Source organism: Bufo gargarizans, chromosome 1 (assembly GCF_014858855.1).
Source record: "Bufo gargarizans isolate SCDJY-AF-19 chromosome 1, ASM1485885v1, whole genome shotgun sequence".
Classification (NCBI taxonomy): Eukaryota; Metazoa; Chordata; class Amphibia; order Anura; family Bufonidae; genus Bufo; species Bufo gargarizans.
The window spans coordinates 578,648,484-578,675,189 of record NC_058080.1 but is presented as its reverse complement, the minus strand read 5'-3'; the positions used below and the strand labels follow the sequence as shown (position 1 = coordinate 578,675,189).

At 47.1% G+C, this 26,706-nt stretch overlaps 1 protein-coding gene across 1 annotated transcript in view; it reads left to right on the top strand.

The window, feature by feature from the left end:
• The window catches only part of ALDH2 (aldehyde dehydrogenase 2 family member), a 67,232-nt gene that overhangs the window by 16,375 nt on the left and 24,151 nt on the right, over positions 1 to 26,706 (top strand). The window contains exon 2 of the mRNA XM_044275778.1: positions 8,841 to 8,945. Coding sequence (XP_044131713.1) covers positions 8,841 to 8,945 — 105 coding nt within the window. The remainder of the gene's footprint in view (positions 1 to 8,840; positions 8,946 to 26,706) is intronic.

Sequence of the window (26,706 nt, the reverse complement as noted above, 5' to 3'; positions counted from 1 at the left end):
GTTCTTGGCTGTATTCACGTCGGAGGCAGTGATGTCAGACGGTTGCAGGTCCCTCCAAACACATTGCACGATGTGACCCCCCCCCCCCCCCCCCCCCCCTCGTTTCCTTTCAGAGAAACACCCCGCCTTCTGGCTTGCATGGGCTTATGACCTGTAGCTGGCCGCTCCCCTCCCCGCCTATGGGTAGGGTCCACCCCTCCTTCTCTGGTGCTGGGAGCAAATGACCCATTAAACCCCCTTAAAGGGGTATTATCATCTTAATGATCACTGTTAATGATTGTGCAATCAAAGAAAAATAGGGGCACATCCGAAAGTCAAAAGAAAGAGTGCCGGCCCTCGGTATATAAAGCACAATGTAGCAAAAGAGAAGAAAGAATACCGAAACAGGAGCCGCACATCTACAAAAATGTACAAGTTTATTTGGGTAACAGACACAGCATAAAAAAGTTTAAAATCGTTGTATACAACAAATCCGGGCCATGTAAGCCGTGTATCGGCGCATGCCCATCTGAATCACCACAATTTCATGTATGAACCCCCACATCCATCAGCATATCATAATATAAAGTGCATGAGATCCATCAACAATGAATAAGAGTTAATAAATACTTATCATGGTATTAGCATGATGGGGGGTGTCTGTGGCGGTCAGAAAGAAAGCCCCACGCGTATCGCCAGGCTTGCTGGCTTCCTCAGGAGTGCCTGGTTCCCAATAGCAATCATCAAATATATATGTATCAAATAATCAAGTAATGCCTTGTACCTGTGCAGGGATACCAGATGGAAGAAGGGGGCGGTAACTACCTCACTGTCGTGGAGCGACATAGAGGCGAATGGGGAAGTCTCCCATAATACAGGTGTGGGTCCGTTGTGGGAAGCGAACGGCGTCCGGATGTGCCGTTCGCGCATGCGCCCATCCAAGCCGGCCCGCGCTGCGTTCCAAAGACCGGAAGTAGCAGCACGCGCCGGCTCGCAGGGTTCCCACTGCGTGTCAATGGTCGGAAGTGACGTAGATCCCGGCGTGTGACGGCGACGGGGGGAACTGCAGATGTACACGGAGGAAAAAGGACAACAAGAGCAGGCCTTTTGCACCAGACTTGGCGCATAAATTATAAAAAACAGTGTATCAGAGTCAGAGAGAGACCAAGAATTGAAATAGAGAATAAGGAACAAGTGTTGCTCTGAAAATAAAGGGCATAAGAAAAATGTCAGGAAAGGAATAGATTAATTTCAAGAACACACCAAAAGAAATATCAAAATAATGATAATTAATAGGAAACTCATCACACGATCATATGAAGAAGCCAAAAATGCTGACCGGATGCAATTATTCACCCCAAAACCAAAAATCAGGGATGGCAGGGTGCATTTGATCACACGCTATAATAATCAATGGCCAGCATTGTATAAGATCTTGGAGAACCATTGGTTCCTGCTCACCTCTGATCGTAGACTGATACCACACATGGATGAAAAACCGAGAATTATTGCCCGTAAAGCACCCTCACTCAAGGACAAGCTTGTCTGTAGTCACTTCCAGCGTCCAACACGGGGATTGAACAGAGGCATCAAACTCAAAGGCACACATCCCTGTGGCCAGTGCAATGTTTGTCCGTACATGTTGGGAAAGGATAATTTCATAAATGGCGAATATATGTGGGACAGACCTCACAGGAATTGCGAAAACGAATCCAGCAGCACATGTCCAACATCAACCTGGCCGCCCGGGACCGGGCTGATGAGGAGAAGATTCTTACTTCTGTGGCTTCACATTTCTTGGATCACCATGGGGATATACATGTTGTTCACACTACATGTGATCACGTGGTCCTCTATTTCGGGACTGGATCATTTTTCTTCTGCACTTCGGTTCTTCGGTTGGGGAATCTTTTGATCATCGTTCACGACACTGAATTCTACTGGACTATCATGTCCTTTTCCTTAAGGACTTTCTCATTTGTCTGGACCTGTGATGACCAGTCTACTGCAATTTATGTGTGTTTTTATATCATTTGAACTGGATAACCCTTGGACGCCGCAACCCCGGGTATGGTCATTACCCCTGAGAGTGACCTTCTTGATCCTGTGACCTCGATGCGGGGTGCTGCAGATCTTGGCATGGAGCTTTACATTTCTTTTTCCCTCTTTCCCCTTTTTTTTTTTTTTTTTTTTTTTTTTTTTTTTTTTGCGATTTAATTCATAACTAGTAATTAAAATTAAAGAAAAAATGGTTATCTAGACACGATTGGGTGTGATACCATGTGGTCGAATTGAGAGACCAGGTCATTCATTTGACAGGTAGCTAATTCTGCACATGATTTAATTATAAATATTCACCTTGGGTTTTACTTTTGGGCACATACATTGTTTCTTAGTGCACCAACTAATTGATAACTTCAAAATTTTTTATAAAATATAAATAATAAAAAAGAATAAAAAATAATATTCAAAAATATGCAAATAAAAAATAATAAATTCTAAAAAATATAATAAAAATCATAAAATCAAAAATTAATGAAAAATTTATATAAAACAATAGTAACAAAAAAATATAAAAATATAGGCGAAAATAATAAAATAAAAAATAATTAAAAAATAGATTTAAAATAAGTAATAAATAAGTATAATAATTACAAACAATAATACATGAAAAATTGTTTCAGAAACATATAAATAATTTGGGATTTTGAGCATATTAATTATCATTATTTTGATATTTCTTTTGGTGTGTTCTTGAAATTAATCTATTCCTTTCCTGACATTTTTCTTATGCCCTTTATTTTCAGAGCAACACTTGTTCCTTATTCTCTATTTCAATTCTTGGTCTCTCTCTGACTCTGATACACTGTTTTTTATAATTTATGCGCCAAGTCTGGTGCAAAAGGCCTGCTCTTGTTGTCCTTTTTCCTCCGTGTACATCTGCAGTTCCCCCCCGTCGCCGTCACACGCCGGGATCTACGTCACTTCCGACCATTGACACGCAGTGGGAACCCTGCGAGCCGGCGCGTGCTGCTACTTCCGGTCTTTGGAACGCAGCGCGGGCCGGCTTGGATGGGCGCATGCGCGAACGGCACATCCGGACGCCGTTCGCTTCCCACAACGGACCCACACCTGTATTATGGGAGACTTCCCCATTCGCCTCTATGTCGCTCCACGACAGTGAGGTAGTTACCGCCCCCTTCTTCCATCTGGTATCCCTGCACAGGTACAAGGCATTACTTGATTATTTGATACATATATATTTGATGATTGCTATTGGGAACCAGGCACTCCTGAGGAAGCCAGCAAGCCTGGCGATACGCGTGGGGCTTTCTTTCTGACCGCCACAGACACCCCCCCATCATGCTAATACCATGATAAGTATTTATTAACTCTTATTCATTGTTGATGGATCTCATGCACTTTATATTATGATATGCTGATGGATGTGGGGGTTCATACATGAAATTGTGGTGATTCAGATGGGCATGCGCCGATACACGGCTTACATGGCCCGGATTTGTTGTATACAACGATTTTAAACTTTTTTATGCTGTGTCTGTTACCCAAATAAACTTGTACATTTTTGTAGATGTGCGGCTCCTGTTTCGGTATTCTTTCTTCTCTTTCACTGTTAATGATTGAACAGTGATCATTTTTCTAAATATATTTAATTAACAAATCCTCACTCTTCTCAGGAATCGCGGTGGCCGCGCGTGCGCAGACTTCTTCATTTCTTCTCCCGGCCGGCCACACGCTGTACTGAACGCGCACGCTGAGTCCGCGCATGCGCCCTGGTGACTTCTTCCTGGCAAGTATACTATACTGGCCAGGAAGAAGTCACCAGGGCGCCTGTGCGGACTCTGCATGCGTGTTCAGTACAGCGCCCGGCCGGGAGAAGACATTAATGACGATGGAGCCCGCCCCCTGCTGAAACCAGGAAGTGGACGGCGCGTCGGGAGCAGGTAAATATAAAACTCTCTTGAGAAAACCCCTTTAAGGCTCATAGCCCCAGACCAGAATGTCGTGGGAAGATGGTTCCGGGCCCAATTGTTCCAGCTACAACTAGAGTCCAAACATGGTGCCGCTATGTGGTTTCTGTCGGGAGATATGTATATCTCCCCTCCCGGGCGTCCTAGCCTCAAGCCAGGACGATGTGGACGTTTGGCTTTGCCCCAGGATCGCAAATAGATCACTGAATTATGCCTTGGGATGGACAGACTATTCATAATTCCTTATGAAATGTAGGTGCTAACATATCTAGGAGGTATCATTGATCCTGGCAAAGGCTGATTCCTCCTGCTGGAGATTTTCCTACAGGATCCGTGCTGTCTGACTGGAGGTGTGAAATGTAACCAAATGTGGCCTGCTAGGAGTTTTCTGCTATCTGGCTGTGGCTTTGAAGCAGGGCCCCCCTGTGGAGCTTTATTTCTTCTGCTGTCTTTCAGCGAATGGTGGGTGAGAGGACATGGCTGACGGTAAATATTTAATCCATATTCCTCACAGGTGGGATGGATTATCTCGGCAAAGGAGAAGTGTCACTAACACAGATTTGTGAACAATATTTGAGTAATAGATTTGTGTATGTAGAAAATGTTTCAGATCTTTGTATATCTTATTACTTGGATACTAATGTAACAGTTGGTCTGTCTGCCACTAGAAGATGTAAATATTTCTGCTGAGAATCAGACCTGGTTTAGAGCAACCCTGCCTGGACTGTGAGTGTTAAGCGTCTGCAGTGCGCCCTATGGTGCTGGTTAGCTGAGAAGGCTCGCTAGTTAAAAAATAAAAAATAAAGCTCCCCTGATATGTTTCACCCTTAGCACAGCATCCTCAGGGGTTAAAGAGGACCTGTCACCGCTCCTGACATATCTGTATTAATAGCTTCTTGCATGCCCCATGTAATAACCATTCTGGAGCCTCTATTCTTATGTCTCTGTCATTCCTTTATTTCTATTAGAAGTTATGAATGAATTGCTATTAGCCTTCAGTAAAGGTACAGAGGGGTGGTAACTGGTTGGGGGTGTACCTGCTCAGTCTGAAAATGGCAGCACTGATTGGATAGAGTGAGTCTGTGCAGGTACACGCCCCCAACTTGGTACCTCCTCTTTGTACCTTTACTGAAGGCTAATGGCAATGTATTCATAACTTGTAGTGCAAATAATAAAGGAATGACACAACATAAAGCCATAAGAATAGATGCGCCATGTCAGGAATATGGCTTATTACTGGCAACCCTGATTGTCAGTTGATTCACATTTTGACTTGTACACAGTCGGTGTACATGCAAAATATGCTCCCAGCCATCTGTCAGCTAGCAAGGGAGAAAGCCCCAGGGGTCAGGCTTCAAGGAGGCCCCAGGTGCATAATGTCACACCTCAACAAGCCAGTTTGGAGGCAACCAAATCTGCAGGAAAACTCCCAGCAGGGGTTCTCGGCTCTTGCTCAAGATCAATGATACCTCCCAGACATGTTGGCACCTACATTTCATAAGGAATTATGAATTGCAGGTGCAAAGCAGATGCATATTTTTGGCCACGGTGAACATGCCCATAGGCTTTGTTTGGTGGCATCCCAGGGAAGGGAGATCCATATCTCCCCACAGAAACCCAATAGCGGCACCATGTTTGGACTCTAGTTGTTGTAGCTGGAACCCAGGCGGATCCGTTGGTCCCAGAACAATCTCCGTGACCTTCTGGACTGGAGCTATAAACCCTAATGGGTTTTGTGGGTCATTTGCAGCCAGTCCAGCAGAGGACGGGAGTGGAGGGGCCGGCTACAGGCTTGTGCCAGCGAGTAGGCGTGTCTTTCTCTGAAGAAGGGTCACATTGTGTAATGTGTTTAGGGGGACCCAGGAACTAGCTGAGATCACTGCCCTTCATGTGACTACAGCAAAGAACACCTCACAACCCAAAGGAACTTTCATCTTACCCGGTAACTGACTTTTACTCTGCTTAAAGGGGTATTGTCAACTCGCTATTTACTAGATACTTACCTGCTCCCGACGCGCTGTCCACTTCCTGGTTTCTGCACTCGGCAGGGGGCGGGCTCCATCTTGATTGATTTCTTCTCCCAGCCGGGCTGTGCGCTGTACTGAACGCGCACGCCGAGGCCGTGCATGCGCCCTGGTGACTTCTTCCTGGCAAGTATACTATACTGGCTAGAAAAATCACCATAGTGCATGCGCGGCCTCGGCTTGCACGTTTAGTACAGCGCGCTGCCGGCCGGGAGAAGAGAAGACGTCTGAGCACGTGCGACCACCGCGATTCCTGAGAAGAGCGGTGGCCGTAACCAGGGGAAACGGAAGACAACAGTCAGGTAAGTATATGTTTATTTTCTTCTAAGAGGTGGGAATTTGTTAATTAAATATATTTAGAAAAATAATCACTGTTAAATAATTAACAGATTTAACAGTGATCATTAAGATGGGAATACCCCTTTAACCCTGTTGTACCCATATAACCTGTATCTGTAACCTCAGACCACTGTGTATATTGTTATATCCAGTGTGCCCTTATGGCACGTGGTTTAGCTTAATTATAAGCTACCGCAGGTTGGTTTCTCGCCCTATATAAACCCGTTAGCGCACCGGGCTTATATCAAACGAGAAGCTGGTGGCAGATACCCGGTGTGAGACAGCGCTGTTTTCACTGCGGCAGTGAAAAGGTTTTCTCAGCTTGTTGCCTCTGTGCCCGCGCGGACAGAAGGTGTCTGTGTAAACTGTACTAAGCTGACCTTAACTGCTCCTCTTGAGGGCGTAACATCGCGTTTTTGGTAACCCATGACCATACCGCGTCTCATGAGCTCAATGTAGGCGATGTCAATCTGGCACGAGGTGTGGTATTCGTCACACTCCAGGATTATTACATGGGGATGCATGGAGCTATTAAAACGGGCATGTCAGGAGTGGTGAAAGGTCCTCTTTAAGGAGCTTATGGAGCTCTACCCTCATGGTCCAGCCAGGGTTGATCGGCCATAACCCCTGAGGACGCCATGCTAACAATGAAACTTGTTAGCATGGCATCCCATGTCCCATCAGCACTAAGGCAAATGCATAACTCCCCACTTTTTAGAAGCCCAAGAAGGGACCCTTGCAGCACTTTCAGTCGTTGTACCCCCTTAGTCCCCACTAACAGCAAGTATGTCATGTTGGTGGCCCCACACAGTAGTTATGACCCCACACAGTAAAACTCCCCCTTATAAGAGTGGTGCCTTGTTAGTGATGAATGGAGAACATACGGTTTTACCCCAGCAACAAGCGTGATGCAGTGATTTCTTCATGTTTGCTGAGCCAGCTCTCTAGTCTCTTGCCCAGTTAAGCAGGCACAATGACGTCATTGCTCCGCGTCTGTTGCTTCAGACAGCAGCAACCGGTCGATGGCATGTAAATAATTATATCTGCGTCCTATGAAAAGAGATACAACTTAGTATGCCAGGGTTGTTTTGTAATCCCAGCCTGGCCCCTGTACAAATCCCATGAGCTTACATATGATACTGCATAAAAATGATGAGCAATGCACGCAGCCATAAATCTTGCTTTACTTGGCCATGCCCCTATGTAATAAACAGGAACACTGAAATGCTTAATCACATGGTCTGAGACATGCATTACCTCCCCTATAACATCACATGCCCAAATAAAGCTCAAAATACCTCCTAGCCATACCAAATAAACACCATCCTGCAGAAAAAATTGCTACCCCAGCAGTAACAAATACCACAGTGCATTTACCCCAATAGCACCAAATGAATACCCCCATAAAGTACAAAATACCCAGCATTATCGTCCTTTGACAATCCCTCCCATACTGGCAGCAGCATTGTCTCCGGATACTCACACTGACGGTAGCATTGTCCCCTGACAAACCTTCCCTAAATTGTCGGTTGCCTTGTCCCCATTTTAAATGTCTCACCTCTCTTGGGGGCTTGCAGGGGAAGACCATGGAGGCTTGAGGGAGAGAGCTTCTCCACACTCACTGGTCCTGCTCTCTCCTAACCTCAGTGCTACACCATTGTCAGTGCAGTTCCTTTACTGTTACAGGGAACAGGACCTGTGATTTCATCATGGGTCCTTGAGCTTTGTAAAGCCTCTGAAGTGCACTGCTGGGTTAGCATAATCGGTGCAGTTAGGCCCCTTTCACACGAGCGAGTTTTCCGCGTGGGTGCAATGCATGACGTGAACGCATAGCACCCGCACTGACCCATTAAATTCAGTGGGTCTGTGTACACGAGCGTTGTTTTTCACGCATCAGTTCTGCGTTACGTGAAAATCGCAGCATGTTCTATATTCTGATTTAATGTTGACAGAAATGGTGTTGGTTATTTAACACCACTGCTTGTCTCCAACCCAGAGACTTAGTAGTTATTAGTGTTATTGCTGAGTATGCCTTTTTATTAAAAAATTACTTTTATTTGTCTTTGATTAAAATTCAATAAAGGTCAGGTAGTAGTGAATGATTCAGAGCACTGGGAGGAATGTAACGGTCCCGGGTATCACTCTTATGAGGCAAGGATCTGCTGAATATTGCGGTCTCCTATCTAATACATTAGCCTAATGGCGCTTTCCGTCACAGCCCTAGTCTACAGGCGGGGAATAGCTGGCTGCATGTCGGAGCGACCCCCCCCCCCACCCCCTCCCCAGCATCAGGATACCTCGGACCTAAGTTCAATTCCCTTATCTCCTGCTCATTAAATTGTTCACCTATTCCTCCTGGAAATGTATGAATGTTGATAAATGATCACTGCGTCTCCAGTCACATGTGACATTGTCCGATCAGTGCTGTCCGTGTCAAACATATAATTGCAGGTTGAAATGAAATGTCTGATGTGAGAGACGTTATTAAGGTGTTTTCTCCTTTCAGCTCTTCATAAACAATGAATTTCAAGATGCAGCCAGCAAGAAGACCTTCCCCACCATCAACCCTTCCACTGGAGAGGTCATCTGTCACGTGGCGGAGGCCGATAAGGTAAGAAGTGGCAGATCGGAGAAATCTGTTTAACAGCATTGCATAAGCTGCAAACAGATATCATCTTAATACAAAAGAGGCCTTGTAATAAGATCTAGAACTACCAGAGACATAACCCGTGTGATATATATTTTAATCTGTATTACTACCAGTAATGCTGGCACATCATCAGGAATGTCTGCATGCTAGCAGATGACTGTGTATGTAGTCCTAGGGGTTGCATTCAGTAATACAGTGGTTACATTTTTATTTTTATATATTTTATTTTTTTTCCACTGCGAAAGGCTATAGAGAAAGATATAAAAAGATACTGATGTCTCTGATCCCTCTGATCCCTCCACCCAGCGCTTCACTAGTTGGCCCCCAGACATTTGGCTCTGCAGATGCTATTGTGCTACTCTTGAAGGATTAATGCCGCCCTGTAAGACTGCACAAGCAAGGGTGTATACGCCATGGTGCCAGACTATAGGCTGCTGAGGGGGCACAGACTCCCATGTCGGGTGTGTGCCTTATGGTGGCCATATACAGAGATGAGTCTTAGATTATTACGGTCTCTGGGATGTGATTGTGTACAGCACCCTCTCCAGAGACCAGGAGGTGAAAGGTAAGACGCATACAGAGCTGAACTCTCAGCCTTGGAAGGTTTTTTCACTTTTTTGCATTTCTGCTTTTCACTCCCCGCCTTTCCGGGGCCATTACTTTTTTCTGTTCACGTAGCCCTATAAAGTGTGTGTTGTCCCGCCAAATTGGACTTTGTTTTACCACCTTTTAATATCAAAATGTAGTGGGGAGCTGGAAAAAAAATTCCAAATGAAATGAAATTGCGAAAATAATAAATAAATAAAAATCCACAACTGTTTTATGGGTTAAAACTTGCCTTAAGGCCACATGCACATCACTGTGGTGTTTTGCAGTCCGCAAAACACGGATGGCGTCCGTGCCCGTTCCGCAATTTGCAGAACGGCACGGTCAGCCTTTACATATAACTGCCTATTCTTGTCCACAAAGCGGGGCCATGGAACAGGGCAACGGATGCAGACGGCACACGGAGTGCTGTCCGCATCTTTTGCAGCCCCATTGAACGGCCATGTGCATGAGGCCTAACTTTCATTCTCTAGGCCAGTATGGTTATAGTGATGAGGCATATGTATGGTTTTTTTCTTGCATTTGAATACTGTGGGGGGAAAAACTGCGAATCAGGTGTTTTTTTATTTTTTATTTTTTTATTTCGCTGTTTACTACATGGGATAAATATTTTTATAGTACAGGCATTATCGCACTTGGCTATGCCCATGATTATTACTTTTTATGTATCGTGTTTTTGGGACTGTAAGAAGCACTCCATGCAGGGCTACAGTACTGATGACCTGGCTTCATGGTAGGTCATAAATATCAGATCTGTGGGGGTCCGTCTCCCAGCACCCTTGCCAATCAGCTGTTTGAAGATGTAGCAGCGCCTGTGCGTCCTCTTTGTTGAAGCAGAGCAGTGTAGTTACAACTGCTCGTCCCATTCAAGTGAATGTAAAAAGCAGTTGTAATTACACTGTGCTGCCGCTGCAGAGGGCACAGCTAGCAGGTGGGTTTTGAAGTGAAGCTCACCTGTGCACTATTGGACCACCCAACTCCCCATAGACATGGATTATTTTATTTTGCACACGTGCTGTGCTCTGGTGGCTGCTTATCTCCTGCATTCAAAAAGGATCAGACATATTGAAATTCATCATGCCTGATCCTTCTTTAACCTGACATCTGGGGGGATCCTCCCATACTCATTAGTCAGCTGGTTTGGCCAACTTGCATTTGATGTGTATAAGCATTTTTTTTCTTTCCTGCCTTATCTAATCCTCCAGCAATGTAATAAAGCTGTCATTTACTCCAGATGTGAGTTAAAGGGGTTGTCCAGTTTTCTCATATTAATGAGCCATCCTCGGGGTCTTCTGATCACCTGTTAGCTCGTCTGTATGAGAACCAGACAACCCATTTTAAGCTTTTTCTTTTAGGCTACTTTAACACTTGAGGTAACCTTTTCCGGCGGGGGTATAGCCTGTCGGAACTGTGCTACCACTAGCTCCAGCTCAATTTTACAATAATGGGGAGGGCCAGGGGTCTGGCTGTAGGTAAACAGGACTTCACTCTCCCTGCTACCCTGTGCTCTGTGCACACAGCAGCAGGTAAATTACCATGGCATCCAGAGCTTCAGTAGTGTCCTGGCTGCCATGGTAACCGATCGGGGCCCCGCGACTTCACTGTTGGGGCTCCGATCACAACTGCCACTGTATCACCAATGAGGAGGGGCAGGGACCCTGTGGCCAGTGCCACCAATGATTATAATACTGAGGGGGGAGGGCTCTCTGCACCACCAATGATAATTAATGTCTGATACAGGAGGCAGGTGCAGCAGTTAACCCCTCAGGTGTGGCACCCAGCTCCCTGTTACAGAGGTCGGGTGCAAGCTGTGATTTTTGCAGCCAGCTGTATCTGTATTAGATGTTAATTTTCATTGGTGGTGCAGTGCGCCTGTCCCCCCTCCGCCCCTCTCTCCTCATTGGCAGCGGTGGCACAGGGGGACGGAGAGTGACTCCTTCTCCCCTGTGCTGCTGAGGGAACATGGCACACGCTGACAGCAGTGCGCTCCATGTTCTGATACTGGGCTGCGCAGTAGTGCGGTCTAGTATCGATAAAAGGCAAATACCGATACCGTACACTTCCATATTGCGCTGAATAGCGAGTTTAATAAGATCCAAGCATAGCATTGTGGATGTGTGATCAGTTCTGTTTTTCTCCCCTTGATATATACCGGGACAAAAGTATCGATATTTCGATACCAGCAACAGCCAAAGTCTGAAGCAAGGCTTTTGGCAATGGCAGCAATTCATAGGGTTGTGAATAGAGTTGAGCGAACACCTGAATGTTCGGGTTCGAGAAGTTCGGCCGAACTTCCCGGAAATGTTCGGGTTCGGGATCCGAACTTCGTCCCGAACCCGAACCCCATTGAAGTCAATGGGGACCCGAACTTTTCGGTACTAAAAAGGCTGTAAAACAGCCCAGGAAAGGGCTAGAGGGCTGCAAAAGGCAGCAACATGTAGGTAAATCCCCTGCAAACAAATGTGGATAGGGAAATGAATTAAAATAAAAATTAAATAAATAAAAATTAACCAAAATCAATTGGAGAGAGGTCCCATAGCAGAGAATCTGGCTTCACGTCACCCACCACTGGAACAGTCCATTCTCAGATATTTAGGCCCCGGCACCCAGGCAGAGGAGAGAGGTCCCGTAACAGAGAATCTGTCTTCATGTCAGCAGAGAATCAGTCTGCATGTCATAGCAGAGAATCAGGCTTCACGTCAGCCACCACTGCAACAGTCCATTGTCATAAATTTAGGCCAAGAACCCAGGCAGAGGAGAGAGGTCCCGTAACAGACAATCTGGCTTCATGTCAGCAGAGAATCAGTCTTCATATCATAGCAGAGAATCAGGCTTCACGTCACCCAACAGTGGAACAGTCCATTGGCATATATTTAGGCCCCGGCACCCAGACAGAGGAGAGGTTCATTCAAATTTGGGTAGCCTCGCAATATAATGGTAAAATGAAAATAAAAATAGGATTGAATGAGGAAGTGCCCTGGAGTACAATAATATATGGTTAAGGGGAGGTAGTTAATGTCTAATCTGGACAAGGGACGGACAGGTCCTGTGGGATCCATGCCTGGTTCATTTTTATGAACGTCAGCTTGTCCACATTGGCTGTAGACAGGCGGCTGCGTTTGTCTGTAATGACACCCCCTGCCGTGCTGAATACACGTTCAGACAAAACACTGGCCGCCGGGCAGGCCAGCACCTCCAAGGCATAAAAGGCTAGCTCTGGCCACGTGGACAATTTAGAGACTCAGTAGTTGAATGGGGCCGAACAATCAGTCAGTACGTGGAGAGGTGTGCACACGTACTGTTCCACCATGTTAGTGAAATGTTGCCTCCTGCTAACACGTTGCGTATCAGGTGGTGGTGCAGTTAGCTGTGGCGTGTTGACAAAACTTTTCCACACCTCTGCCATGCTAACCCTGCCCTCAGAGGAGCTGGCCGTGACACAGCTGCCTTGGCGACCTCTTGCTCCTCCTCTGCCTTGGCCTTGGGCTTCCACTTGTTCCCCTGTGACATTTGGGAATTCTCTCAGTAGCGCGTCTACCAACGTGCGCTTGTACTCGCGCATCTTCCTATCACTCTCCAGTGCAGGAAGTAAGGTGGGCACGTTGTCTTTGTAGCGTGGATCCAGCAGGGTGGCAACCCAGTAGTCCGCACAGGTTAAAATGTGGGCAACTCTGCTGTCTTTGCGCAGGCACTGCAGCATGTAGTCGCTCATGTGTGCCAGGCTGCCCAGGGGTAAGGACAAGCTGTCCTCTGTGGGAGGCGTATCGTCATCGTCCTGCCTTTCCCCCCAGCCACGCACCAGTGATGGACCCGAGCTGTGTTGGGTGCCACCCCGCTGTGACCATGCTTCATCCTCATCATCCTCCTCCTCCTCCTCCTCCTCCTCCTCCTCCTCCTCCTCCTCCAGTAGTGGGCCCTGGCTGGCCACATTTGTACCTGGCCTCTGCTGTTGCCAAAAACCTCCCTCTGAGTCACTTCGAAGAGACTGGCCTGAAAGTGCTAAAATTATCCCTCCTCCCTCCTCCTGTGTTTTCTCAAGGAGACATAGAAGTGGTATTGTAACGCTGATAACGGCGTCATCGCGACTGGCCATGTTGGTGGAGTACTCGAAACAGGGCACACAGGTCTCGCATGGAGGCCCAGTCATTGGTGGTGAAGTGGTGCTGTTCCGCAGTGCGTGCTGCAGCTGAAACTCCACTATGGCCTGCTGCTGCTCGCACAGTCTGTCCAGCATGTGCAAGGTGGAGTTCCACCTGGTGGGCACGTCGCATATGAGGCGGTGAGCGGGAAGGCCGAAGTTGCGCTGTAGCGCAGACAGGCGAGCAGCAGCAGGATGTGAACGCCGGAAGCGCGAACAGACGGCCCGCACTTTATGCAGCAGCTCTGACATGTCGGGGTAGTTGTGAATGAACTTCTGCACCACCAAATTCAGCACATGCGCCAAGCAAGGGATGTACGTCAAACTGGCTAGTCCCAGAGCTGCAACGAGATTGCGTCTGTTGTTCTATACCCTGCCACAACTCCTGTGCGGTGTGGGGCCTGTCCCCCAAACATATGAGTTTCAGAATGGCCTGCTGACGTTTACCCCGGGCTGTGCTGAAGTTGGTGGTGAAGGTGTGTGGCTGACTAGATGAGCAGGTGGAAGAGGAGGAGGAGGAAGTCGAGTAGGAGGAGGTGGCAACAGGAGGCAAAGAATGTTGCCCTGCGATCCTTGGCGGCGGAAGGACGTGCGCCAAACAGCTCTCCGCCTGGAGCCCAGCTGCCACTACATTTACCCAGTGTGCAGTTAGGGAGATATAGCGTCCCTGGCCGTGCTTACTGGTCCACGTATCTGTGGTTAGGTGGACCTTGCCACAGATGGCGTTGCGCAGTGCACACTTGATTTTATCGGATACTTGGTTGTGCAGGGAAGGCACGGCTCTCTTGGAGAAGTAGTGCCAGCTGGGAACAACATACTGTGGGACAGCAAGCGACATGAGCTGTTTGAAGCTGTCTGTGTCCACCAGCCTAAATGACAGCATTTCATAGGCCAGTAGTTTAGAAATGCTGGCATTCAGGGCCAGGGATCGAGGTGGCTAGGTGGGAATTTACGCTTTCTCTCAAATGTTTGTGAGATGGAGAGCTGAACGCTGCCGTGTGACATGGTTGAGACGCTTGGTGACGGAGGTGGTGGTGGTGGTGTTGGTGGTACATCCCCTGTTTGCTGGGCGGCAGGTGCCAACGTTCCTCCCGAGGCAGCAGCAGAAGAGGCCGAGGCGGCAGCAGCAGAAGAGGCCGAGGCGGCAGCAGCAGAAGAGGCCGAGGCGGCAGCAGCAGAAGAGGCCGAGGCGGCAGCAGCAGAAGAGGCAGCAGGGGGAGCCTGAGCGACTTCCTTGTTTTTAAGGTGTTTACTCCACAGGAGTTCATGCTTTGCATGCAGGTGCCTGGTCATGCAGGTTGTGCTAAGGTTCAGAACGTAAATGCCTCGCTTCAGGCTCTGATGGCACAGCGTGCAAACCACTCGGGTCTTGTCGTCAGCACATTGTTTGAAGAAGTGCCATGCCAGGGAACTCCTTGAAGCTGCCTTTGGGGTGCTCGGTCCCAGATGGCGGCGGTCAGTAGCAGGCGGAGTCTCTTGGCGGCGGGTGTTCTGCTTTTGCCCACTGCTCCCTCTTTTTTGCTACGCTGTTGGCTCGGTCTCACCACTGCCTCTTCCTCCGAACTGTGAAAGTCAGTGGCACGACCTTCATTCCATGTGGGGTCTAGGACCTCATCGTCCCCTGCATCGTCTTCCACCCAGTCTTGATCCCTGACCTCCTGTTCAGTCTGCACACTGCAGAAAGACGCAGCAGTTGGCACCTGTGTTTCGTCATCATCAGAGACATGCTGAGGTGGTATTCCCATGTCCTCATCATCAGGAAACATAAGTGGTTGTGCGTCAGTGCATTCTATGTCTTTCACCGCTGGGGAAGGGCTAGGTGGATGCCCTTGGGAAACCCTGCCAGCGGAGTCTTCAAACAGCATAAGAGAGTGCTGCATAACTTGAGGCTCAGACAGTTTCCCTGGTATGCATGGGGGTGATGTGACAGACTGATGGGGTTGGTTTTCAGGCGCCATCTGTGCACTTTCTGCAGAAGACTGGGTGGGAGATAATGTGAACGTGCTGGATCCACTGTCGGCCACCCAATTGACTAATGCCTGTACCTGCTCAGGCCTTACCATCCTTAGAACGGCATTGGGCCCCACCATATATCGCTGTAAATTCTGGCGGCTACTGGGACCTGAGGTAGTTGGTACACTAGGACGTGTGGATGTGGCAGAACGGCCACGTCCTCTCCCAGCACCAGAGGGTCCACTAACACCACCACGACCATGTCCACGTCCGCGTCCCTTACTAGATGTTTTCCTCATTGTTATCGTTCACCACAACAACAAAAATATTATTTGGCCCAATGTATTGTATTCAAATTCAGCTGAATATAAATTTGAGGCCTAGTATTTAGGCGCTGGGTGACCGGTATGGATTTAGTGACAGAATTAGACTTGGAAATGCACAGTAGCGTGTGTGTGAAGTTATTCTGAATGACCCTATGTGCACCTTGAATATTATATACCCTTTTAGGGATAGATTTCAAATAGCTCTGATATAGCAGAAACCACTAAATTATGAAATTGCTAAATTGGGAATTGTATTTCAACCCAGAACAAAAAATGTGCTTTGACGGCCACTAAATAACTTGCCCAGCCAGAACAGTACAGCGGTAACGACAGATTTAGCGGGATATAAATTTGAGGCCTAGTATTTAGGCGCTGGGTGACCGGTATGGATTTACTGACAGAATTAGACTGGGATATGGCCAAAAAATAAACAACTATTGCTGGTTAAATGCACTTGGTGTGACAGCTTCACCCTGATGTAGGCTTTAGCCAAAAAACAACCACACCATTGAGGGTTAAATGCACTTGGTCGCAGCTTGTGCTGGCGCACCACAAGACACAAAATGGCCGCCGATCACACCAGAAAAAAGTGACTGACAAACGGTCTGGGCAGCCTAAAAACAGTGAGCAATTGAGTATCAGCAGCTCAATGATCCACAGCTGCAGATCGATCAATTAATCAAGTCCTTTGGAGGAGTTAATCTGCCTAATCTCGCCCTACTGTCACAGCCGCAACCTCTCCCTACGCTAATCAGAGCAGAGTGACGGGCGGCGCTATGTGACTCCAGCTTAAATAGAGGCTGGGTCACATGGTGCTCTGGCCAATCACAGCCATGCCAATAGTAGGCATGGCTGTGACGGCCTCTTGGGGCAAGTAGTATGACACTTGTTGATTGGCTGCTTTGCAGCCTTTCAAAAAGCGCCAAGAAAGCTTCACAAAAGCGCCAAGAAAGCGACGAACCCCGAACCCGGACTTTTACGAAAATGTTCGGGTCCGTGTCAGGGACACCCCAAAATTCGGTACGAACCCGAACTATACAGTTCGAGTTCGCTCATCCCTAGTTGTGAAACCTACTGAACAGTTTCATCACTCTGCAATAGTTTAGGGACGAGCCATGAAAAAAATCCTTAAATTTTGCTTTGTCCTATGCTTGATTTTATTTATATTTTTGTTCTTCACCTCTTATGTGAGCTGCGCTTTTCATTGGAGAAGCTTGCTTCTTCCACAGACTGCACCAGAACTGTCCACAGGTTGCCTGGTATTATGGGTCAGCTGCTTTGTGGATAGGACTGAACTACATCCAGATGCATCTACGTTGTGGACAAAAATTTAAGCTGTTGTCTGAATCAGACTGAATTATAAAAAAAAAAAAAAAAAAAGGCATCTGTCCGGTATAAATCAGGAGATCCTCCAACTCCAAAATGTGAATAGGCCCTAAATGTGACCTGCAAGAAGTTGAACACTGATATTTGGGGTTGGCCCTCGTCTAACAACTTTGATCCCCACATTTGGAGAGACTGAGGATTCAATCGGAGTAGTTGAAGAATGTATAACATTGACTTACTGTAGCATAACTGCTAAGGGAGGTTGACATTGGAGGACCTGCTGTCGGACTTCCTGTTCTACTAAATACCTGTTCCTCCTAAAGTAACAGTTCTCTACATTGTGGCGTTTGTTATTCCCGATGGAAATGCGTGAGCAGATTAAGGGCTCATGCACACGAATGTATTTTCTTTCAGTGTCCGTTCCGTGTTTGTTTGTCTTTTGTTTTGCAGACCGTATACAGAACCATTCATTTAAATGGATCTGCAAAAAAGGGAGATACTCCATGTGCATTCTGTTTCCGTTCTGCAAAAAAATAGAACATGGGGTTCGCAAATTGCGGATCTGTAATACACCTGGCCGGCACTCCCATGCGGACAAGAATAGGACAGACCGGATGATCGGGGGCGTGCTCCGGAAACGTGGATGCATTAAGATGCTTTGCACTCGCGGGGAAAAATCGCGCATGTTCCCTCAACGCTCGTGTGAACCCAGCCAAAGAGTCTCAAGGTGGCGGCACACAATCAAATGATTGTCCATTGTTAAATTTCATCTGATGAATGATGATTTTGGCTGGAATTGCCCATTTTCGGATCCGCAAAACACTACGGTGGTGTGAATGCACCCTAAAGGGGTTGTGCGCCTTTAGTGGGGGTTATGGTGGCGGCTGCTGCGCTGTATTTCCAGCTTTTGGCTCTGCTACAGCCAATTGCTGGCCACAGCGGTGACCTACTCCCCTTGGGTCATGTCATGGTCGTGTTATACAAGGGTATCAGGTCAAATGGAAGTTTATATGCTGGGAGCCATTGCCGGGAAGCGGGTATGTTTTAGGCTTTACTTGCAGGTCTGCCCAAGAGGGTGGGTTTGCAGAACCTGCACGCAACCCCTTGAACTCCACAAAAGTACTCAAAAATCATTCCACCCAATGGGGGAGGTTTATCAAAACTGGTGCTAAGAAAAACTGGCATTTTCCAAACACCCCCACAGCGGCACGACAGGAGGATACCCTGCCTCCCCAGGGACAGGAAACAACGTGGAGATCTTTAAATACTCCCCTCCCCTTACCTGCTCCAGTTGTTTCCTGTCCCTCTGGGAGCAAGACGTGGAGTTCTCTTCGCTGGTGGGATTTCTTTCGCCCATCAGCAGGATCGCCGGCAGGTCGTTAGGGGAGCAGGATCGCGGGACTGCGGTGCGGTTCTCCCTGTCTCCCAGGCACAAGTCCTCCGGTGGAGGCAGCCCCGGGCAGCGCTTCCTCGCTGATATCGCGAGAAGGAAGCCACAGGATCGCGGGTCACGTGAGCGGGAGCTCACAAGCGCGGGAGTTAGACGTCACTTCCCTGCGCAGATTTAAAAAAAACGGCGGGAATCGGCGGTGTCCTAAGAACAGCCTGCAGCATGTCGGCATCAGGAGAGGACGCAATGCGCAGACCCTCGGATCCTTCCAAGACCGGCAGCCCGGTAAGCTACCCTCCTCTGGAGGGAAATGAGGAATGTATATTGCCTGTGATTCACTGTGGGGTTTAGGTTTTCTGACCTTCTGCACTGGATAAGGGACTGCCTCTCCCTTTCTACAGACTAGGCAGCCCCCCTTTTTTTATTTAACAAATTTTCTGACTTATATCTAATATAGGTCAGGGAAATTCAGAAATCTGAGGCCCAGCGTGTCAAAAAGTGTTCCATTTGCAAAAAGGCCCTACCGTCAGGGTATAAAAAAGCCCTTTGTACCAAGTGTTTGGAAAAGATTGTGGCAGAAGAGTCTCCTTCCTTATTGGATAATATTAGAAATATTATTAAGGATGAAGTAAGCAGCGCTGTGGATCAAAGACTAGCTGCTACGTCCCAGAAGCCTTCTACTTCTATGGCTGAGATGCCTGCGACTTTAGAGGCAGAATATCAGGAAGTGGATCTTGATGAAGGGGAACTCTCAGAGTCTGAACCTCTTTCCTCTGAAGATGAGTCCGGGAAGCCTCTTTGTTCCATTGAGGAGACCGAAGTATTATTAAAGACCATTAGGGCAACTCTAAACCTAGAGGAGTCTAAACCGTCCAAAACTATACAAGATTTAATGTTTAAGGGCTTAGGAGAAAAAAGGAAGAGGGTGTTCCCCCTCCACTCTAATATTACAAAGTTAATTAATAAGGAGTGGACCGATGTGGAAAAGAGACCAAGCGTATCTAGGGTCCTAAAAAGAAAATATCCCTTTGCTGAGGAAGATACGTCCTCTTGGGACAAGTGTCCTAAGGTGGATGCCCCCGTAGCAAAGATTACAAAAAAGTCAGCCTTACCCTTTGAGGATTTAGGTCTCTTAAAAGACCCAATGGATAAGAGAAGCGAGGCCCTACTAAAAAAATCTTGGGAGGCTTCCATGTCCATCCTTAGACCTAGCGTGGCCGCTACATATACAGCCAGGTCCATGTCTATCTGGTTAAACCAGCTGGAGGAGCACCTAGTATCAGGAACCCCTAGAGAGGATATTTTAGCTTCTCTTCCAGTTCTTAAACAGGCGGCAAAATTTTTGGCCGATGCTTCGGTCGACTCTATTAAGTTAGCAGCCAGGTCAGCGGCCCTCTCAAACTCTACCAGAAGGGCAGTATGGCTTAGGTCCTGGTCAGGTGATGCGGCATCCAAAAACAAACTCTGCGGCATCCCCTGCGAAGGTGATAGGGTGTTCGGATCAGTACTGGACGACATCCTTGATAAAGCCACAGACAGAAAGAAGGGGTTTCCTTCGGAACAAAAGAATTTTCGTCAGAGACGGTTTTTTCCCACATCTAGGGGCAGACAGGACCAAAAGAGAAGGGATTTTTCCCCCCGGTGGCGTTCGGGAAGAGGAAGAGGTCGAGGGTTTTTATTCAACCCCTCTGACTCCTCCCAAAGGTCATCAAAGCAATGACGCCAGATGCAGGGTAGGAGGAAGGCTGAAGTACTTCCTTCCAGCCTGGGAGAATATCTCCAATTCCCCATGGGTTTTGGACGTAGTCTCCTCAGGCCTAAAGTTGGAGTTTTCCACTCTTCCCCAGGAGGTGTTCCACATCACCAAAAAAGCCGGTCCAGTCCAAGCTCTAATACTAGATCAGGTAAAAATCCTTTTACAAAAAGAAGCCATAGCGTCAGTTCCCCTAGCAGAACAGGGAACAGGTTATTATTCCCCCTTATTTTTAGTCAAAAAGCCGAACGGCTCATACAGAGCCATTATAAACCTAAAGGGACTGAACCAACATCTACTCTACAAACGGTTCAAGATGGAGAGCATAAAATCCACTATAGGTCTGTTACAGAGAAACACCTTTATGGCAACCCTAGACCTTACCGACGCGTACTACCACATTCCAATCTGCAGAGAGCATCAGAAATTCCTAAGATTTTCAGTACAGCGGGGTTCGGTGGTACTCCATTATCAATTCCAGGTCCTCCCCTTCGGCATTACGTCAGCACCAAGAGTCTTCTCCAAAGTGATGGCAGAGGTGATAGCAGATCTTCATCTAAGGGGCATATTAGTTGTGCCGTACTTAGACGACTTCCTTATAGCCGCTGCATCAAAAAGTCTCCTATTAGAACAGATAGAAATAGTGAAGCAGAGCCTAACAGACCTGGGGTGGCTAATAAACATAGAAAAGTCAGACCTCCAGCCCGAAAAAAGGAAGATCTTTTTAGGAATGCTGCTGGATTCAGGCCTCATGAGGACCTTCCTCCCACAGGAAAAAGTCCAGACTATCAAGCAGGAATTTACGCTGTTCCGCAGCAGATCAAGAGTGACAATCAGGTCAATAATGAAAATCTTGGGTCTAATGTCCTCAGCTATCCCAGCAGTAAAGTGGGCTCAGGCTCACTCAAGAACCCTCCAGGCTTTCATGCTCAGGGAATGGGACAAGAGCAAAGCTTCTCTAGAATGGAGAGTAAGAGTCCCTCAATATGTAAGAGACTCCGTAAATTGGTGGTTGATCAACCAAAACCTAAACACAGGCGTCCCGTGGCAGCAAACAGATGTGGTCACTATCACTACAGACGCCAGCAAGAACGGTTGGGGGGCCTTTTCAGACAGGTCCGTAATACAAGGGGGCTGGCAAGAAAATCAGATCCTAGCCTCTTCCAACCTGAAGGAGTTAGGGGCAGTATGGGAGGCCTTGAAGGCCCTTCACTCAGAAGTCCACGGGAAAGAAGTGAGAATACTCTCAGACAACACCACAGCGGTGGCCTATCTGAACAGACAAGGGGGCACAAGAAGCCCATCCTTGGCAAGGGTCTCAAGAGAGATTTTCCAGTGGGCGGAAAGAAACATACTATCAATATCGGCAGTTCACATAAGGGGAGAAGACAATACAGTGGCGGATTTTCTCAGCAGAGATGTCTTGAAAGAAGGGGAATGGTCCTTAAACCCAAGGATATTCCATCGGATAGCACAAACATGGTTCCTTCCAGAAATAGATCTGTTTGCCACGCGTCAAAACAGACAAGTAGAGAAGTTCGGCTCTCTGGCTTATTCAGATCACCCTCTTATAGTGGACTCTCTCTCCCACCCATGGCCAAGAGTAAACCTGTATGCCTTCCCTCCCTTTGCGTTAATCCCCAAGGTGCTGCAAAAGGTACTTCAGGAGAACCACAATCTGATCCTGATTGCTCCTTACTGGCCCAAGAGGTCATGGTTCCCTCTCCTAGTGAGGATGTCAGCAGGAGACGTGTGGCATCTACCAAACATCCCGGATCTCCTTCACCAGGGCCCAGTATGGCATCCCAAGACAACACAACTTCAGTTGACAGCATGGAGACTGAGCGGGAAATATTAAAAGGAAAGGGCCTCTCGGACGCGGTAATTTCCACAATTCTTTTTAGTCGCAAAAAGGTGACTTCGAGGATCTATGACAGGATCTGGCAGTCTTTCAGAAGATTTACAGGGGGGGATACCAGAGGTCCCCTTATAGTCACTAAGGTCCTAGAATTCCTCCAGTCAGGTCTTCAGAAGGGGCTAAGAGTAAGCACTATAAAGGTCCATATATCAGCCTTGAGTGCCTTACTTGATATAAAATTAGCAGACATAGACCTTGTTAAGAGATTTGTGAAAGGAGCTCGGAGAAAACAGCCAATAGTGAGGTCCACTGTCCCTCCTTGGGACTTAAATCTAGTTCTAGCAGCCTTATCAGACAACCCTTTTGAGCCCTTATCTGAGATATCTCTAAAGATGCTTACCTTTAAAACAGTTTTCTTAATAGCCATCACCTCGGCTAGGAGGGTGGGGGAGATACAGGCTTTCTCGTGCAGGCCCCCGTACCTGTCCATCAAGGATGATAGGATAGTACTGAGACATTCTCCCTCTTTTTTACCCAAGGTGGTCTCTAAGTTCCACTGTCTTCAGGAAGTGTCCCTCCCTTCCTTTGGATCCCCATCAGGCAGTCAGGAACAAAGACGCTTCCATAACCTGGATGTAAGAAGAGCCGTTCTTACCTACCTAAAGGCTACAGAAGATCTCAGGAAGACGGACAGACTATTTGTTCAGTTTGCAGGCCCAAATAAGGGAAACGCGGCAAGCAAAGCATCCGTTAGTCGATGGATTAGATCGACAATCTTGGCTTGTTATGACTTAAGGGAGGTTCCTCCCCCGGCAGGCTTAAAAGCCCATTCAACCCGATCTGTAGCAGCCTCTTGGGCTGAATCAGCGGAGGTTCCGTTAGAACAAATTTGCCAGGCAGCCACCTGGTCGTCACCTTCTACTTTCTTTAGACATTATCAGTTAGATGTGTTGAAGAACAGGGAATTATCATTTGCTCGCAGAGTGTTATCTGCTGTTGTCCCCCCCTGATATGGGATTCCTATGTTATTCCTCCTGTCGTGCCGCTGTGGGGGTGTTTGGAAAGATTTCAATTACTTACCGGTAATTGGTTTTTCCTCTAGCCCCCACAGCGGCACGGGGAATTTCCCTCCCAATGATTATTCTAACTTTTATTTAAAAAAAAAAAAAAAAAAAAAGGATGAAAGAAGGAAAAAGTTATGTCTTTCTTGGAGAGTATCCTTGTCTAATTCTCAAATATACATAAAGATTAATTTTGTTGCATCCATTCCAGAGTTTTCTCGGTTATTTACTGGAGCAGGTAAGGGGAGGGGAGTATTTAAAGATCTCCACGTTGTTTCCTGTCCCTGGGGAGGCAGGGTATCCTCCTGTCGTGCCGCTGTGGGGGCTAGAGGAAAAACCAATTACCGGTAAGTAATTGAAATCTTTTTACCGATGGCAATCAATCAGATTCCACCATTCATTTTTCAATGTTTATTTGGAAAACAAATGGATCGGATTGCAACTAAGGTGTTTTCCTTTGCACCAGTTTTGATAAATCCCCCCCCCCCCCCCCCAAAAAAAACTGCTTTTATCCACAGTTTTTTTCTGTTTTTTTTTGTTGCTAAAGGTGAGTACTTGTTTTTTCTTTTGACTACACATGGATAGTTTGTGTGCAGTTCATCGCTCACCTATTGACTTTAATGGCAGTGTCTTGTGCCAAAATCTGACCAAAATGGTGCATGCTGTCTACGATCAGACAGCGAATGTGAACATCTGCATTGGAGGCTCTCTTTGGGGACTCCCCCACAGATCCTGTCAAAAAGACTGGAAGCAAGTCCTGCGTGCAGGACTTTTTTTGCCCGTTAAACAGGATTTCAACCAGAAACTCAACAGACTCCATCTGTAGTCAGCGGAGTCTGTTCAGCTACATTTGGCTCTGTTATGCATCTTTTGCAACGAAAAATGCGTTTTTCATGTGATACTGAAGGTTTACAAACCTTTTCTAGCGAGCATCAGAGTAAAAAACGCATCTCATCCGCACTGAAGCCCCATCCACTTATATTGGGCCAGGGCTGCGTGAAAAACGCAGAATATAGAACAACGTTTTTTTTTTTTGTTTTGTTTTTTCATCAGTTCTGCGTTGCGTGAAAAATGCAGCATGTCCAACTACTGTGACTTTCTTTAAAGGGGACCTGTCATGTTATTTTTACACCATGAACCTACTTGCCCTTTGTATAATTGACAACAGTATTCTTGTGTGTGTGTGTGTGTGTGTGTGTATAATATTGGCCAGCGCATGTGCAGTAGTACCAGTATCCTGTACGTTCCATCTTTCTAGTGTACACCGTGCATGTGCCAGTGCAGATCGCAGCAAGATAAGGGTACTTTCACACTAGCGTTTTTCTTTTCCGGCATAGAGTTCCATTCTAGGGGCTCAATGCAGGAAAATAACTGATCAGTTTTATCCCCATGCATTCTGAATGGAGAGTAATCCGTTCAGGATGTCCTCAGTTCAGTCATTTTGACTGATCAGGCAAAAGATAAAAGCGCAGGATGCAACGGTTTTATCTCTGGCAAAAAAACTGAAGACTTGCCTGAATGCCTTAGGAATGTATTAGTGTCGGATCCGGCATTCAAAATGCCGGATCCGTCCTTTCGGTCTGTGCATGCGCAGATCTGGCATTTCAATGCTTTTTTGACCAGGCATTTTTAAGACTGATCAGGATCCTGATCAGTTTTACTAATGTAATCAGTTATCATACATTTTGCTGGATCCAGCAGGCAGTTCCGAGGACTGAACTGCTTTGTCGGATCACTCTGCCGCAAGTGTGAAAGTAGCCTGACCCTATGCTCTGATGCGAGTCCAGGAAGTGACGACACAGCGCCTTAAAAATTTGAAGCGGGGAAGAACTGGCGCATGTGGTTTGTGCAGTCGGAAGGTGGAAAGGACACCAGGAGCTATTTGGGGGAGTGACTATAGCGGAGATTAGAAAAAACGCTATACTCTATTCACCTCATCAGCATGTGGCGCAAGAATGAAATTCGTTGGGCAAGCGGTGGACAAAGCACAACTATGAGGAATTAGATACATTATACTATGATTGAAATCCGACAATCCTCTTTAGTGCATAAACACACCGGTTTCCTCTACATTTGGACTGTTAGTGCTAATGTAGGTAACTGTGTAACCTCTAGCCGTCATAGAACACAAATGGGACAGAAAAGAGATCAAAATTGTAGCTCAGTGAAAGATGTAATGCTGCTGTAGCATGTAGCTGTGGTATATGGCTCCTCTTGTCCTCATAGACGGCTGCAGAGAGAACAGAGACTCTAGTACAGTGATGGGCAAACTACTGCCCGGTGGACCTTTTTATCCGTCCGGCAGAGCTTTCCGGAGGCAGCAGGAGTGGAGATGAGCGCTTCCACAATGGAAGCGCTCATCTCCATATTAATCTGTATCGCTGTCCTCAGCGGAGGAGCAGGGGAGAGGCGTCTCCCTTGCCCGTTCCTCTGATAGGCTACAGAGGCCAGTGCTGGCGGAGCGATGCAGTCATCGCGCCACCTGAGCCGTACAGCGCGGGACACAGGCTGGAAGAGGCCTGCATCGCATCACTGACAGCAGCATAAGGTAAGTATGAGTTTGTTTTTATTATTTATAGTATACTGTGGCAAGAAGTGGCGTGGAGGCCCTATATACTGGCACAATATGGATTGGTACTATGGAGAAGAGGGGAAGCACTATGGGAGCCCTATATACTGGCACAATATGGTGGGCACTATGGGGCCCTATATACAGGCACAATATGGGGGGGTACTATGGAGAAGAGGGGGAAGCACTATTGGAGCCCTATATACAGGCACAATATGGGGGGGGGCACTATGGAGAAGAGGGGGAAGCATTATGGGGGCCCTATATACTTGCACATTATGGGGGCCCTATATACTGGCACAGTATCTATTCTGCGAATTGCAACAACTAAGCTAACTCCAGACTTTGATGCCTTAGCAAAAATGGAAGACAAACACTGTTCCCACTAAAATTGAAGGTGAGTTATACATACTATGTTATGAAAGCAATACATGCATAAGAGTTTTGTAAAATAACTTTTTATGCTTTTCTACCGTGAATTAAACTAAACTGTTAATGTTACGAAATTTTCAATTTAATTTATATTAATTCGCACAAATGGCCCATCCATCTACTCTTGGTCCGGCCCCCGGGTCTAATATATATGAACCCTTTGTGGCCCACGAGTCAGTTTGCCCACCTCTGCTCTAGTAGCAACCGCTCCGTTGCTCCTAGAGGCTCATTTGCATATATAAAGACTGAATTTTTCTCAGCAATGTGGGCACATAAGAACAAAGGAACCAACACGGATGCCTTCAGCTGC